This window comes from Maylandia zebra, linkage group LG13 (assembly GCF_041146795.1).
Source record: "Maylandia zebra isolate NMK-2024a linkage group LG13, Mzebra_GT3a, whole genome shotgun sequence".
NCBI classification, from domain to species: Eukaryota; Metazoa; Chordata; class Actinopteri; order Cichliformes; family Cichlidae; genus Maylandia; species Maylandia zebra.
Window position 1 is genome coordinate 13,180,242 of NC_135179.1, and position 17,206 is coordinate 13,197,447.

At 40.8% G+C, this 17,206-nt stretch overlaps 1 protein-coding gene across 1 annotated transcript; it reads left to right on the forward strand.

The window, feature by feature from the left end:
- The first annotated feature begins 3,807 nt into the window (after positions 1–3,807).
- Positions 3,808–15,641, forward strand: ndnfl (neuron-derived neurotrophic factor, like). The gene is made up of 4 exons (XM_004551465.3): positions 3,808–4,364; positions 6,949–7,182; positions 8,835–8,959; positions 13,524–15,641. The coding sequence occupies exons 2-4, from the start codon at positions 7,013–7,015 to the stop codon at positions 14,972–14,974; spliced, it is 1,746 nt and encodes a 581-aa protein (XP_004551522.3). The 5' UTR covers positions 3,808–4,364; positions 6,949–7,012; the 3' UTR covers positions 14,975–15,641.
- Positions 15,642–17,206: the final 1,565 nt, after the last annotated feature.

The window sequence follows — 17,206 nt, forward strand, 5'->3', positions numbered from 1 at the left end:
CTCAAAACTTTTGATTAAATGAAGTGGACCACTGGAGGGATGCAGTTTTCCTTGGCATATAGACGGAAAAACAAGTCTGAACTGGGAGGAGAAGAAGCATGAAGAAAGAACAAAAGCAAAGAGATTAACTGCGCTGAATAGAAGAGAAACTATCTGCTAATTGTGAGTGACCTGCGGAACGGTGAGTTGTTGGTCCAGGCTGTTCACTTTGTGGAAACAAAAAAAATGAGTATAGTTCCCAGCTTCCACCAGTAAACATCTCTTCATTCTCGCCCTTCTTCCCCAGGGACGAGTCTCTTTATCCAAACGAAACACATAATATGAGCTGCTGGGGCCACCCCTGAAGGTCCAGCATAGCCTGCACACCTCCTCCACCTCCTCGCCAATGTTCTTTCTTTGTCTTCATACCCCCTCCTCTGCTAATAGATTCCCTCTCATTACCTCTGGACCACCATCTCCACCTCCATCCCCCATCCAAACACAGAAAGGGCAGTTGCAGATTGACCCACATAATCCTACTTTACCTTCTTCTCACACCAGCCACCGCAGCGGTACACACACACCATCCACCTCCACTCCTACTGTCCTTGCCCCTCCTGTCTCACTTCATTTGGATATTAGAGATATCCGTGAGCCACCCACCTCTCTAACCATGTCCTCTCACCCTCATCCTTCTCCTCCTCCTCCTCCTTTGGATGCTGATCAGTGATTTGATCTGTGATGGCTTGCTTGCATCTCTTTTGCTTTTTGTCTTTCGCACACACATTTACACACACTCCCATGGGACTCTGACAGCATAGGAGCAGATGGGCGGCTGGTGATGACATGTTGTTAAAAATAAAGATTCCTGTTAACCCGTTGTCGGCTTGCACACCCTCTGTCCCTCCCTCATGTCCCCCCATTTCATCTCATCTCTCCTGTCAATCTCTCTCTATCGCTTTTCACACTCTGAATCCCTAATTCTTCCTTTTAGTTTAGCTTGTAACAAACAGGATGGGATTCAAATGCTACAAAACCAACTAACTTTGGCACTGAAAGCATGCAGCTCAAGACCCCCCGACCCCCAGAACATGATATTTAATACATGGCTGCCATAAAGACGTCCCCCCTGCATTATGCATGACTTGTAAGCACACATCAATAATAGATGAAAAGGCCAGTTTTGCAGTTTCTTTTCATGCAATTATGCCAAATGAAATTTTTATTCTCACTTTCTGTTTCTTTTTCTGCGAGTGGAGTTTGTCCTGTGACGATTTCATGATAAATTATTAAAAGGCAACACAAGGGGGTGGGAGGGATCAAAAGAAAAATTCAGGCCGGTCATGATGGCAGTGAAACAGAGAGAGGGTGTGTGTGTGTGTGTGTGTGTGTGTGTGTGTGTGTGTGTGTGTGTGTGTGTGTGTGTGTGTGTGTGTGTGTGTGTGTGTGTGTGGGAGAGCTTGTGTCACCCAAGCCTGTTCATCCATTCCAGGTCTGACAGATGTCCTACAGATGTCCATAGTCTGAGGAAAACAGACTACAGCATGATTCTCAAATCAAATTCTTCACCAAAACAGCATAAAAGTTGTTAGAACACAGCTCATACACAATGTTGGAGGGTATGCATTCATTAATCTCTCTAAGGTTAATCACCATCCAACCTTCAAAAGAAGCCGCCATATCGTGCTCTGCCAGATTGCCGACTTTCAAAACTGCAAAGTGGGCCAGCTTATAGAGAACGATACAGAGAGAAAGACTGGTGCCTTTGAAAGAGAGTCCAGTCACTCAAAGGGTCCTTACTTTAAAAAAAAAAAAAAAGGAAGACCAGTTGTGGGCACTGAAGTGATACATTTATTAATAGTGTTCATGTGCCACATTTTTTATTCCACTTTGAAGTGATGTTGGAGGCAAAAAGAGGCAGAAGGAGACAGGGAGGAAGGGAGAGAGCGGGTCTCTCGGATTCTAGCCTGTGGTCACACAATATTCCCTCTGGGTGGAGTGGGTCCCATTCAGAGCGACCTCAATAGCCCTACACTGAAGTACCTATAGTGAGTGAGTGAGAAAAGGCCCCATCAGAAAATGGAAAAAGGGGAGTTAACACACAGCTCTCTCTATTTTCTGATGATATTGATTAAAGAGCTCAGAGAGACCAGGGTGCCATTGTGTGGAGATAAGAAATCTGGGTGGGGTTGGAGAGCCACTGAGTCTACTGAGACCTGCACTTGACCTGTGGGTGGAGGACAAGAAGCCTCCAATATGGTTGTCTCGTACAGCCTACAGAATAAATATGTCTCTGTCTGGGCTTTGAGTTTACTGCATGTACCCATTGCAAAGTGATGAACCTGTTAAACCAACTGTGAAACTAACAAACTAAGAAAGTGCTGAGACCAACAGTCAAAATACAAGTACAAATAGATGACTGATGTCAGCTATTTAAAGCTGGGAACTGATGGGAACGTTTTTCTTTCTTTCTTTTTACTGATTAATGTTTCAGTTGGTATCAATCCACCTCTTCTTTCTGGGAAAATATGATGCCAGAAGCTAAGCAGGAAGAGTACCAAATGGGGCAAAAGGATGGACAAGTTACTGCCTATAAAATATTTCTTCATTAGTAATGCATCAATTTGCAGTTTAAAAGAAAAGAAAACAAGAAAGGGTGTGTTTATTTGTTCATTTGTGTGCCGGTGAGCAATTTTTCAAGGAGAATCAGGCCAGCAGTTTGCCTGCTTCCCATTTTCATGTTCATGCAGACATGCAATAGCATCAGATAATTACATTAATAGTTTTGCAAGGCACTAAAAACACAAGCTTGATTTAGACGTCCATTTAAGTTACCAGCAGACAGAAACTGGCTGCAGCTACCTGCCATTTAAACTAGCAACAAGAATAATAGCAATAACAATCTTAAGTTCCATAAAGTTTAAACCGGCCAGGTTAAAAACAAATCGCTGACAGTGTAGTTGCTTGTTAGGGAAAAAATAGCTACAGAGAGAAATATCGATAAAATTGACCATTTTAACATGAAATTTCACTGCGATTTGCTAACTGCTGGAGCCAGCCTCACCTTCATTTTTCAAACTTGGAGGTTGAATCGTTTCAGATAGGTATATAATAACAATTAGCAACCAAATTAGGCATTTTTTGGTATATATTCTGTGGTTTGATGTGTCCTTTAATCTGATCATTTCCTTTAATTATAAGAAAATGTCACATTAAAATCAGTTTTTGGAATCTGAAGCCTATTAGAATTCTAAAATTTAATGAAACTCCACAAAATAAATATGAAAATAAAGTTTAAAACCTTATCTCTGAGTAGTACAGCATAACAAAGGATATCGTAAAGTAATTCAACCAATGAACCAAGAGCTACTGCAGCTCTTTAAATAATGAAAATATGGCAGAAAGTGCTGAAATGATTTTATTTGCAATCCAAAGTCCCTTTTCACTTTTTTATTTAATATTTGATATAAACATGCACACTAAATATTTGCATAAATCTATTAAGGGACTGATAAGCTGCTCTCCTGTTTAAATATGTTCATTTAGAGGCAGACTAACCACCTGACTGAACAAGCGATAAGGGCACAAAGACAGTGTAACCTCTAACATGCTGTCTGAAATCATCTCCTAATGCAGATGTTATCAGACCAGCCAGAGACTGGCATGTATTGTGAATGCACTTAACTTTTACATCACCTCCCTATTCCCTGACGCTGCTCTTGACAACACATTCTCTCTCTCTCTCTCACTCTCTCTCTCTTCTCATCACCACCCCCATTCAGCGACCTCACCGTCATCCCCCTCACACTCACCCACTCGCTCCCTCACTCTCAGATTGCACATACAGATATACAAACACACTCAGTCACACATGAGCCTATTTGAATTGCAAGTGAGCTCTGTTCACTACCAGGAGCAGGTAAACAGAAGGAAGAAGTGAAAAGAACGGGAGGAAGGGGGAGAAAAAAGAGTGACAGTGGGTAAACAAGAAGCGAAGAAAGCATACAGGCTTCACTGACCAGATGACATTCACAGAGTATTTAGCAGGACAAGCCTCCACGTGTGAAGGTCTCAGAGAGACGGAGGAAAAGAGTGTGGAGAGTGCCTTGGGAGCCTTGCACCACACCAAGGCACACTGGAGGTGGGACAGCCCTGAAGGAACACCTGAGCTCTGAAGAGACATCTCTTGAAGTAAGGGGTGAGCAGCACCTCATGGGAGACGGAATCAGTGGAACACCCAACAACAACCTGCTGTCGCTCCTCCTCTCCTCGCAACCGACTCTCACCCCCCTTCCTCCTCCTCCTCCTCCATCCTCTCTCCCTCTCTCATTTGATCCCATCCCTCACTCCCTGCACCAGAGAGGGAGAGCGTGCACAGAGAGAAGGTAAGGGGATGCATGCATGCATGTTGTCCTTGCAGAGCATGTGTGTGTGTGTGTGAGTGTGTGTGAGTGCGTCAGCGTTTCAGATTTCAACTGGTTGTGTAAGTCAGCAACTTGCTTCTTTGAATCAGTTGTGTGTGTGTGTGTGTGTGTGTGTGTGTGTGTGTGTGTGTGTGTGTGTGTGTGTGTGTGTGGTCTCTGGAGGGTTGTTAATAAAGCTGAGACGCACTTTTAGTACGTCTTATGACTGCTTTTGCACGTTTGAAGGTTGGGGTCATCTCTCTTTTCTTTTTGACAACTAGTAGTTTTTTAAATTATTTACAAATACACTAGTGTGACTATGAAGTGGGGCAGTGAACACAGCGAATGAAGAGCCATAAACTAAAGAAAGAGTGTGATACTATATAAAAGTGTGTGAACGACAAGCGGCGTGAGAGGTGCAGGCGCAAAAGGAGAGTGAATGTGAGGAAAACGAGGGAAGGTTTATATATTCAAAAGTACGTGCATCGAGTTAGAAAGTGAACCGTAAAATCCTATCAAGTTGCATGGTAATTGCATGTTACCCTTCCATCATTTCATCAACCCCCACCATGAATCACAGGCCAGTTCTTTGCTCGTAGTAGTTTGGGGGGGGACAACGGATCCTGCAGGGACCACCCCATGCCATTTAATCTGTCCCTGCCCACAGATAACAGAAGGCAGATGGTCCTGCCAGAGCCCAGGGAGACAGAAGATAGCTAATACAATGTGCAGACAGATAGCACACAAAACTCAACCTGTCCCCCTGAAACTGAGCCTGCATCAACTTCTAAATAAGGGGAACAAATGAAGTGGAAAAACAGACAGAAAAAGAAAAGCATAAAGAGGAAGAAAAAGATAAACAGAGCCGAGCTCAAGTATCTTTAATTAAAACTCAAGCAGTATCCAGAATAAATGCAGTCAGTTGACAGTTTGGGATAAACATAATGGAAAGAGGAAACTCGTTTAAACAAAAATAACCACAAAAAAAGAGCAGAGAGTGAGCAGGACCATCAAAGTCATGAGCTCCTGTGTATTTATTTATTGAGGGTGGTAGTTAAGTTCACTAAGCTCCCTCTCGCTCTAAGACCCAGCCTTTTCGCCTTATGAAAATTCAATTGGCCATAATTTGCTGAGGAGCCGTATGCATATTTTATCAGCGGGTGCGTTTTGAAGAAACAAGCCCGCCAAGCTTTTTTGTGTCTTCATCTTTATCAAGATTGAATGAGGGGACGTGTGAGAGGGGCTGTGAGGTTGTGCAGCCATCTGCTAATATGTGCCACACTGGGCATTTGACATGGGAGCTAAAGTAAACATCAATCAGCTTCATATGTCTGACTGAAGCACAGAGAGAAATCCATTGCGACCTTGTTGCCTGACTAGAATGTTTTTCTCTTTTGATTCTAACCATCTTTTTTCTAGTTTCACTTTCTCCTCTCTCCATCTTCTTCCCTCTAATTACTCTAGGATCCAACATCCTCCTCTTCTCGCTCTCCATTTCCACAGCCCTCCCTTCCTCTCTTCCCTCTCATTTCCATCAGTTTTTCTCCCTCTGCATGTCTCTCAGTTAAAGCTTTATGGGTTGTTCACTCCCCTCTTTCTTTGCAAGGATAATGAGCAGGCGCCTCTGTGTGACTTTGTAGCTGCGCGACGATCTGTGAGTTTGAATCTCGGAGCGTCCCGGGGCCCAAAAGACTCAGATGTACCTTCTGTAGCTGCCTCCGTGGTTCCACTGCTGCTGTCATCTGATCTATGGGGCACAGCACTGACATAATACACCTTGTTAGGGGAAGGCGGGGAGTGTGTTGGCGAAGGCTGTGTGAGTTTGAACAAATGTGTTTTCTCAGGAGAGAAAGAAAACAGTGAGACCTGTAATCATCTACTATCACTAAATCACAACCGCATGCACACAGGAGCACGCCCACATATAAATGTACAGATAAAAGGACTGTGAAACACTAACAGAGTGCGAGAGAAATAAAAATAAAAAAAAAACGGGGGAAAAAGACAGAAAGAAAGCCTGAAAAATCTGATACCAGTTCTTCTGGTTTAGGCATTGCATTAATCTATGCTGAATGGATTTGACTGCATCAGAGCACCTCCAGGTGTTGTTTGCACACTCGTCTCTGCATCAGCACGGCATCGTTTTCTCAAGATAAGTCCCCTAATAATCATAATCAAAGATATTTCGAGAACAGACCCATTCAAACCCTCAAACTAAAAATAGAAATGTAGATATAAAGGCAGCGACTTCAGAGTGATATTAGCAACCCACTTCACACTTTGAAAAGTGGTGCGATGGGTGATTTTTTACAGTGAGTGTCAAGCTGTGCTACACACACATCCCAGAGTAATATAGCATGGCAATTTCTTTTCCCTGGTATGAATAATTCTGTCTGAATAGGATAGGATGTTTCTTCATATCAATGAATCATCAGCCGCTACAGCTCTTTAGTGTCTGCCTGAATGGTACAGTAGAAATTTAACTAAGTCTGCGTGTGTGTGTTTGTGTGTGCGTTGCTGATAGGCTCTGATTGATGGTCTTGACCTTTCCACTGTGCATTTTCAGAGCCCGGGAGCCATCCAGGACGTAGGGACGAAGACTAAAAGGCATAAGAGAGTGTGAATCCACTATGGCGCTGTCTTGGTGTCTTGGTGCAGCTTTGGCACTGGTATGTGGATCTTTGTGGCCCCAGGTGCACTCAGGTGTGGCACCTGAGAATGAGGTGCCACTTCGCCCAACTACGTGGTTACCAGAAGGAAAGATCACCTCTGTAACCCTACCTAAAGGACGAACTCGCAGGTAACAGATGGAAAGCATCCATGTGGTTGATAGCTTGTTTCCACTGAGAGCATAGCAAGATTGTTTTCATTATATTTAATGATGTGGTGTCATAAGAGGTGAAAAAGGTGCTCCTATCTTTTAAAAAAATATCCATTTTTCAGCATACTTTATTCTGAATTATCAGTACATTAATATGTGTACCAAATAAACTGTGCCTAATGAATGAAGTGGGTTGAAAGCAGTTTCGAACTAAGCAGAGCAGACTAGGTAATTGCTAAGAAGTGACAGGTGAGTGAATCACCAAACAAAAAAAAAGGCACCAATCACGATTAAGATAAATTGAGATTAGGATTAAAATTAAAATCTATTCAAAAGATTAAAAATATATTCACCCCATGATGACATGAAGCTGAAATAAATCAGCAAGCGCCACATAATGAATTCCTTGTCAAACTATATCATTTCCTTAATGCATACACTTAATATTTTTGTCTAATGATTAGACTTGAAATGAACTTAAAGTACCATTTTAAACAGTCAGGTAATTCATGTGTTTCTAATCCAAACAAGTCCATGATAATCTCAGCACTTGTGTAACAGCTGAATTCACGTGAAACTAGATGCTGTCCCTGCTTGACGTTTTTCCTCATTTGCATTTCATTTAAGACCCACGATTAAAAATGGAGGTCTGCTCAGTGAGGTCGGAAACAGTAACATATCACCACCCATTCCCTATCCACCTTTCGTAAAGACAGAGGCTGATTCCAGCAGCGCTGTAGAGAGAGCAAGAGGAAGTGGAGCCCATTTGGCTTGAACCCTACACAACAGTGCCAGTTGCTTTCTGAAAGCGGGAGCAGAAAATTGCGACATGCATCTCCCCGTGAGCTGCAGTCTGTCCACCAGTGCAGTCAAGCAGGACCACACGGCAAATAATGGAGAGAAAACACTGATTCAGAAATTAATCACTCTATTAAATAATCCACAAAGTGCCCTTGAGAAAGAGTGCTGCACATCTGTTTGGAAACAATCACCATCTGTGCAGAATAATGAATAAACGTGTTTGTGTGGCAGGAAATAATTATGCTGTTAATACATTTTCACATAGCACGACTAAATGTAAAGAAATGTTAAAGACTTCTTCTATTCAGTCGTCTTTGCTAAGCAATAAAGAGTTGAATTGAATTTTAATAGGCCACCACAGAATAAGCGTTAAAATGCCCTTCAACAGCAATTCAACTGCCATATAATATGCAAATCTAACATCCAACATGCAACAGCACAACCATGTCCTTATAGTTTCTATGCTAAGCACGAGCTGAAATGGTTACATCAAGCAGACAGATATCCATCTGAAGCCGTCAGTGCAGCCTTATCATCTGATTCTGAGGTCACCTCTCCTGATCTGCTATCAAATGACTGATCAGCGTGTAGGCAAATGGAAACACAGCAACTGGCAAATGTCTGAAACGGCTGTAACTCGTCAAACTTTAGTAAATGAAATTATAACCGCCCCACCTTATCTAAAAATCATCCAACAAAATGAAAGAATGGGCACCGAACAATATCTTGTCTTCTCGTCCATCACCTTGCAGCTGAACAGAAGCAGGATGCTATCTTTCTGTCATCCCCGGTGAAAAAGCAAGTTGGTTCTCTTTGGTGTTTCTCCACAGGTTATACTTCACGCTGAAAAAGAAAGCTCCGGGGATGTTGGTGACAGTCAGCCCTTGTGACCTTCCCATTGAATGGACCTTGGCTGCTCGCACCCTGAAGGACAAACCCCTCAAAAACCTGCAATGTGAGTGGACAGTAAGACCACAAGCTGCACCTTTTGATACCCACTTAACCTGAAGACCTCACTACATCTGGCTTAGCCAAGGACATTGATTAGAGATTATCATTGCCATATAATATGTAGGGATTTAGTGAAGGGCAAACAGTCTAATCTTACTTAAGCTTCAATGTGTAGATGAGACTTTTAAACCAGATATGTGACCAGAATTAGTAGCATAAGGTAAAAAGGTACATTCTTGCTTTGTGTTTTCATTATTTGTAACTTCAAGGTCATGCTTTTACTGCAACTGTTACACAAATTTATAGGCCAACAAACTGATTTCTGTCAAACAATAATTTCACTGTTGAAGCCTGAGTGTGTTTCCGTGTTATGAAAAGTCCACAAATTTAACAGTCCTACATCTTATCAGCACATTGTACCCATTTGTTGAAGTTCAAAGCACTGTAAAACGCATATATTTTTTTCTAAATGCCACCCAATGTCTTTGACAAGGACAGAGACAGCGAGTGTGATCATATCTGTGTGTCACCTGGTGATAAATTTTATCTGAGGCTTTTCATTTCATAAAACACACACACCAAAAAGCTCTGCCAACTCCCTGTTCAAATATTGAATAAAACAACAAACTAAAACTGCACTCTGTAACAATCTGTTTCTTGCAAACCAAAGCAATTAAATAAACTCAAAGGATTAAATATATTCTGGCACAAAGGCTTAGAATTAAAGACAGGCAATCAGTGCTCAGAGGAAACAGAAGTAATCGCATTTCAGTCCTAAAAAGGCAGAGATTTCTGGGAAAGGAAACAGGCCTCAGTGTTTTCCAAGAGTATTTTTCCAGGTTACTTAAACAAGCTTCTCCACATGCTAAAATAACATTATGTTATAAAATGACACATGAATCATTCAGACCCTGAGCTCATGGGTCCCCATTGCCAGCCTGAATAATTCACTTTGATTCGGTAACATTTGGTCTCATTTTTCATCTCTAGGAGACATGAACAGTGAAAACAATTGGTGATTTATTTATTTTTTGTCTGTGTTTATCTGGCAGTAGTGTCATTTAAGTGAAGAGTCTGTACTTCAGAATGAAAACACTTTAGGTGCTGAATGAAAATACTGCCAACCATTTTTGAAGTGGCAATTGACATTTTAGATATATATTTGTTTGTTCATTTACAAGGGGCTTAGGATTTTCTCTGTCAGCGAGGTTCAGTGTGATCAATTGTTATAATGTACAAACATAACGCTTTTGGTTTAATAACATGTACTATATTTTTTTTAAAACAGCGACACCTAAATAGTATAAAAATTGTGTCCACTGCTTACACTTTGGTGAAACATAACATGATTTATTAACCAGTAAATTAAAGTTCTAATTTAGCATTAGCCTACTTCTCAGTAAATCGCTATAGCTAATTTCTTAAATTTCAACTCTTGTGGCATTGCTAAAAACACATTACATTACTACTTTATGGGAAAGCAACTCAAAAACACCAAATAAAGAATTTAATTTTGGTAAACATACTTATTTACATACTGCCAGCAGTAAAAGAGGAAGATAATATGAAACCAGTGGTGATTAGCTTAGCATAGGAGCTAGCCAGGGGGATCTGCTATGAATTGAAATTAACGGGTTAGCGCAATGACTGTTTTCTACAGTCATTGGGTTAGCAAGCTACGTTGAGCTAAAAGTCAAAGCTTTCTGTGTCACTATGGTAACTTACCAAATCACCATGGTAACTTAAGCTGAATACCTTTGGTTTTGAGCAGGTTATGTTCAGATTTTCTGTTTGAAGTCAGCTGGAAGCGCCATGTTTTCATTGATTCTTTTATTCAAAGCATATTTTTAAGTGCAATATAGATTATCTGCAGCAGGAATACATTTTATGTATGCATTTTGTTAAGCTATCCGGTTGTTCAGTGATGACGCGACGAATCCTACTTCCGGGTCTAAAGTAGTCTGCGTTTAATATGGCTTTTGTGTTGTTAACATGTTTAATGTTATGTATTTTCTTCTATTTGATCTCAAAAAGCTCCTAAAACAGTCAGTGATCCCTGTTGACCTCCCTCGGCTTTTATTACCACTAATCATTTATTTAAGCTCAGTCTTTAAAACCTTAGGATGTAACTACAGCCCAGCCTATGCAGCAGTATATGAATGACTAACCTCGTATTGTGGATGGATTATCTCAGTTGTTCTCCTGGCTGAAGTTTGGTCCTTTTACAGCATCCTGCCATGCGATTACATTTGTTTCTGACCACCGAGAACACTCACGGTAACTTTTATCGAGTGGAAAAAAAGTTAGCTTGTTTATATTATGCTAACATAGCTGTGTCGCTAGCGGTCACCTAGCACATCATTATATACCAGCTAGCCCAACTTCAGTAACCCTACAAACGTCACTGCTGTTTAGTTTTCTGTCTTCATTTATGCTGGAAGTGATAGCAGAGCTGTACGTTTTAATTTGTTTCCAAAACCCCGCAGTCAGGACATGCTATATTGTATTTAGATAGAAGCTAGCGAGCTAACTCCCTGCTAACTTCTAACTCCGTTAAATGTCATAAATTCCGTTTTCATGGATGCCTGGATGTTAAACTCAATTGTTACACCTGGTAGAGCAGAACGCTGATCATTTTATTAAGGATGAAAGACTTTAGACAGTTTTTCAACTCTCAGTAATGCCATAGTGATCGTTTGATATGTGGACCTGCAGCGGAGTTTAGACCCAGACACGGCTAGTGACGTCAGACTGAACAACCGGATACCTTACTAAAAACCAAGTCATTAGGTGGTGATACAGAATGTTGTTGTTCTTTTTTTTATTGCCAACTTTCTCTTAATATGCTACTATTTCTGTTTTACACTGCTGGAATTGCAATTACTACAGGATAGATTAGAAAATTAATTAACATGTGTATTACCCAGAATACCCACACAATTAATAAAACGGATTCAATTTGATTTGGCAACAGATTAAAGCGATTTCCATGCCTCTTTTTTTTCCGTTACGGGACAGTAACCTCTAATGTATCACATTTAAAGTTTCAGATATCTAATGTGCAGCTGTGACGTTGTAAACAGCAATATTAAAATAATTAAATTGACTTAAAATGTTTATTTTTAGTGCTCTGTGCATTAAATCTAAGAGTAATTAATTTTCTGCAGTATTAATCTCTTGTCTTATTTGCAAGAAGAAAGGTGAAAAGCGCTGTTGTGTTATGTTTTATCAAGTTGGCTAACACAAAGAAAGCCTGCATGTGTTTCATTCATTTGTAGTAAGAGTCTACCCCTATGACCATGTGGTAAATGGTAAATGGACTTATATAGTTCTTTTCTACTCTAACTGAGCACTCAAAGGGCTTTTTAGTCCAGTCCTCATTTATCCATTTACATAGACATTAATCTATACCTAAGCAACATGTCTCACACTCACACTCTAATGAATGCACTGGGATCATTAGGGTGCCTTTTTGAGGGCCCAAAGTCAGGCACACAGACTGGTGGAGCTGAAAACAAACCACTGACCGTCCAGTTGGTAGAGAACCGGTTCTATCTCCTGAGCCACAGCTGCCCCCCATATTATATGCTGTTTATCTAATCTGTACAAAAACAGACTTCTAATAACGTGGTGTTTTTGTGTAATTAATTATGTAATTGCACTAATTGTATGAGTGCACTGACTTCAAGGAGGCTACATTAAGCAAACTCCATACAGAGTGTGGCATGCATCTTATCCAATTCAGAGCATGAAAGTAATAAGCATTTCTTACGCAATGACAGCTTTATTTCTTTAACACTGTAAAGAACCTAATATGAGATAATCCAAACTTTATAAGGTCTCCTTCAGGCATGTTTTGATATATAATCTGAGTTATTGCACTTGTATTTATTGTTGGCCACATTTAATTTGTGCAGATTCTAACATTGATTTATATTGCATATTAAGTTGTGCAATATTATTTTATGACTTTGCAGGATAAAGTTTATTATAACATTAATTGCTTCATTTAGGGCACTTTATAATTTTATGTGTAACATTTAAGTTATTTATTATCACCCCTTGAAAAAACGTTAGCTCCTATCTGCTGGTGTGTATGTCAGGATATAAAGTTCACACTGTTTATTATGGAGAATACTTTTAAGAAAACCTATAACCCACCATTCATCTATAGCTCAGGGAAACTGGAGAACAGTACTGAAACAAGACACCAGGGTTACGCATATAAGAATTATGCTACTTTAGATAATAATGTTTGTCTGAAAATCATGTCTAATTATTCTTCCTGATTTAAAAATCCCAAATCTGAGAATGTACAAATACTACCAGATGTGCAAAAACTACCAGATGCAATTCAAGTCCTGCTTCACTCTAACTAACTCCAACTGTGTGCAGCAAAACATTTATCCTTCACTGAATGAATGTGAAAACAATCTTCTAGTATCAAACTTTGTCATTGTCCAAAGTGATGGTCAAATGCACAAGTGAAGTAAGAATAAGCAAAACATATTCAAGTGTGTCATTGTGATCTATTGTGGCTAGCTTTCTTTTTTCTTCTTTGCTCACAGGGAGTACTAAAAAAAGCATGCCTGAGGTGTGGTGGCGAGGTCCTGGGACGGAGGAGAAAATACACAGCAATACTGGCAATACAGTGGAAAGCTACAGTGGTCCAACCTATCCAAGCGCTTCCATCTACATCCTAAGGCTACGCTCCAAACAGCAGAACACCAGAGCAACAGTGTATCTTCATGAAGGCCTGGGGCCTTCAGGCATCTTCCCTCTGCTCCCAGCTGACCCGCAAGTTCACACATTAGGTGTAGGCATGACCAGCGTCACCCTCAGCTGGGCACCCAGTGCCTCCATAACGAGCCTCCCACATACACAGACCAGTTATGAATACTGTGTCCTTGTCAACTCACAGGAAAACTACCCCAGCCTTTGTGCTGCACAGAAGAGTATGAGGAAAGAGAAAGACCAAAAACAAGAAAAGGACAGACGGAGCAGGGTGACGGTCTGGCCCATTTTGAAAGAGTGGTGGTGGCAGCAGTGGGACACTTATCCTGAAAGTCCTCAAAGTCCACCAGCTTCCCTCACTGATGAGTATGAAGACCTCCAATGTGTGTGTCAGGGGACAGAAAGTGTTTGCACTGTCTCAGAGCTCCTGCCTGAGACCCAGTATTACTTTGATGTCTTTGTGGTCGACAGGCTGAATGGGACCAGCATGGCATACAAGGGGACACTTGCTCGGACACATGAGGAGGCTCGACCTGCTATTACCGCCCTTAGAGAAGGAGAGCTGAGGTGGGTGACTTTCCAAGACAGAGGCTTCAGCTCGGAGCAGTTCTTCAGTTTCCGTCCTCGGGGTTGGCAACAGAGTGGCCTCCTCACCTTGCAGAGCTGTGGGGAAGGTGAAAAGGTCAAGGTGACTGTATCTAGTAAAGGTCAGGTCTTGACCTCTCAGGCTGCTGGGCGAGAATTAGCGCACATATGGCTCCAGGGAAGTACTTCCTATCTCATCCACCTGGAGAGAGAAGGAACCGCCATGGACCACACCTCTGCTGTTACAGACCCATCGCTACCAGAAGGTCTGACAGCTTCAGTCAAAATGCAGACCTCATCAGCTTACCACCGCAGAGGAGTCCCATCTCTGCCCTCCACCTTACAGATAAAATCCTTCAACCGATTGCGTGGTTGCAGTAGTGTCACCCTAGCATGGATGGGAACAGAAGAAAGAAGCCTTTACTGTGTGTACCGCAGAAAGCTTGGAAGCCATGAAGCAGAAGCTGGCGGAGCATCAGCTCTAACTGCACCCTGTCTGGGGCCAGAGTCCCGCTCTGACACCGAGAGAGTTCTCTGCAAGTATTTCCAAGAGCTGAATCCTCGGCGGGCCGTCACTACAGCTGTGATTGGGGGCCTGGAGCCAGGAATGGCCTATGTGTTTGATGTCTATCTAATGAGACGCTGGGGGATCCCTATCAAGTACACCAGCAAGATTGTGAAGACTAGAAAGGAATGCTGAGCTGCTGCCCCCTACAGGAGGTTTTTAAACTGTCCCAGTTAAGGGACAAATGCATCAGCCATGGGCATGCTATAAAGACTGTCCAAGAGAACGAAGCCATTTGACTGTTGTAGAGAGACTGTTACCATAACAAGGAAATATTCCCTCTGAAGGAGCAATGGTTACATTCAAGATCTCCACTTACAAGATCTGTGCAAGTGGATAGAAAGCATATGAGAAGGATCTGCACACCAGCAAAAGTTCATAACATTTACAATACAGTTCCTGTGCTTTTGTCATTTTTTCCATTGTTGATCATAATAATAATGTGTCAGTTGTCCAAGTGCTTATTTTGTGTCAGAATACAAAGAACGGATGAGGTTTGTGATGACAAAAGTCAAGACAAAAACAACAACAGAGACTGTGCCAAATATGCAACAGAAGCAGATGGGGCAATAATTAGATCACATCTGAGACGCGGGAGTTGTAGTATATATCTCCAGTGCTGCATATTGTACAGGCTTATAAACACAGATGGGTGCAATCTACAGATGCTAAGTTCAAAGTCAGTGTGTATCTTTGTGTTCTGCTTTCGCATGAAGCAGTGAAAATACTTAGTGACTTGCCTCATTGTCTTTGATGTATTCTTGTGCTGCTTCAAACTCATTAATAAATACTTGGGTATCCATATGGTTCTGCCTGACTGATGCATGTATTTGCACTATTTTGTGAAATTCTAAATTTAACGCTTCAGCTTTTATCATGAGAAATTAAGTCTGTTGGGTTGCTCAAGGCCACACTAATCTGTGGCATTTAATTAAGGGGAGATTTATGATTTATTTTGGTTAATAGATTCAAAGTAAGGTTGAAATATAAAAAAATTTACTTTACATAGACATTAATCTGCTGATAGATTTTTTTCAGGAGAAAATAATATAAAAAAAACAATGTTAAAAGGGGTCATTTATATATGGCATTATCACTTCAGACACAGCAGCTTTAACATCATTACACAATAATTTGTCTGCAGCATCACCCGTTAACCTCAATCTTAGCATTTGATCATGCTGTGATCATATTTGAATGAGAGGATGGATTTAAATTATTAGCTAGCAATAAGGCTAGCAAGCTTGGTAATCAAGCTCCACCCATAAGCTGTACAGGTTCAACACCTGCTAAATAAAGATGACAGCGATACTGAGGTGAGTTGTTGAGAATATCAACTTTTCTGTAGGTAAACACTGTTGCATTTTTGCCACTGAGCTGCTGTTAGCTGCTGTTGGCTCTTGTTAGCTGCTATTAGCCGGTGTTAGTGAAAATTTCTTTGAAACAGATCAAACACAATGTGAGAGTAAAATCAAACCTTTAATAAGAGGAAAAGCGTGACTTTTAGGACACTCAAACCTAACATTAGCTGACATAGCGTTAGCTTATAACCAGCTGTTGTTGCATAGCTGGCATTTTCAGTTGACCAGATGGGTTGCATGTCTAATCCACTAAAAATAAGTAATTGTGACAATTTGGGGGAATAAATAAGCATGTTTATGCACATTTGCATGTGTCGGAGCCCTGACTTCATTTAGGAGATGAGGCTTAAGGTGGGGAGGAAGAGAATGGTGTGGAAATGAGAAAGAAGAGAGAAAAATGAAAGATGAGTTGGAGAAGGAGAAAGACATAGTGAGGAAGAGATGATGACAATATAAAAGTTTCATTTATTAAATATTCATCTATAGCTAGGAAAGAGCTATTTGTGATCTTTAAATCAAAAGTAACTTATAAGGCGTCCTGCATGTAGGGTGGTCTCCACATAAAACACAAATGGCATTTCAAGTTTTTACAACAGATGCAGCACTTGCAAAGGAATACAAGAGACTGATGCTGATTTAGCTTTGATTGGTGGGAAATGGAGAAATGCTAAGCAGCTGTGGTAAGACAATAAGGGTTTATTTAAGAGAAAACACAAAGCCTTGCTGGTTTGTGGTAGTACCAGTGAAATGCACACATAAATACACTGAGCATGTTTACAGAATCAGTTTGATGAAAGACGTAGTTACATAGTAACTATGAGAACAGCATTGCTTTCTATCTAATAAATAAACTAAAAAATACTTACTTTAAAGTTTAAAGTATTTAACACTTTGCATAATCATAAACATGATATTACTGAATCATAATTAGTGATTTATTGATGTGTATATCTCTTAAACATTGTATTGTTAATGATTTTAATCACTTATATTATTATATTATTAA

What these genes read in the sequence shown, in the direction of transcription:
- ndnfl (XM_004551465.3), top strand. Translation starts at nt 7,013, where the DNA reads ATGGCGCTGTCTTGGTGTCTTGGTGCAGCTTTGGCACTGGTATGTGGA. An exon ending in CCTAAAGGACGAACTCGCAG is followed by an intron (nt 7,183 to 8,834) that starts GTAACAGATGGA and finishes GTTTCTCCACAG; the next exon opens with GTTATACTTCACGCTGAAAA. An exon ending in ACCCCTCAAAAACCTGCAAT is followed by an intron (nt 8,960 to 13,523) that starts GTGAGTGGACAG and finishes CTTTGCTCACAG; the next exon opens with GGAGTACTAAAAAAAGCATG.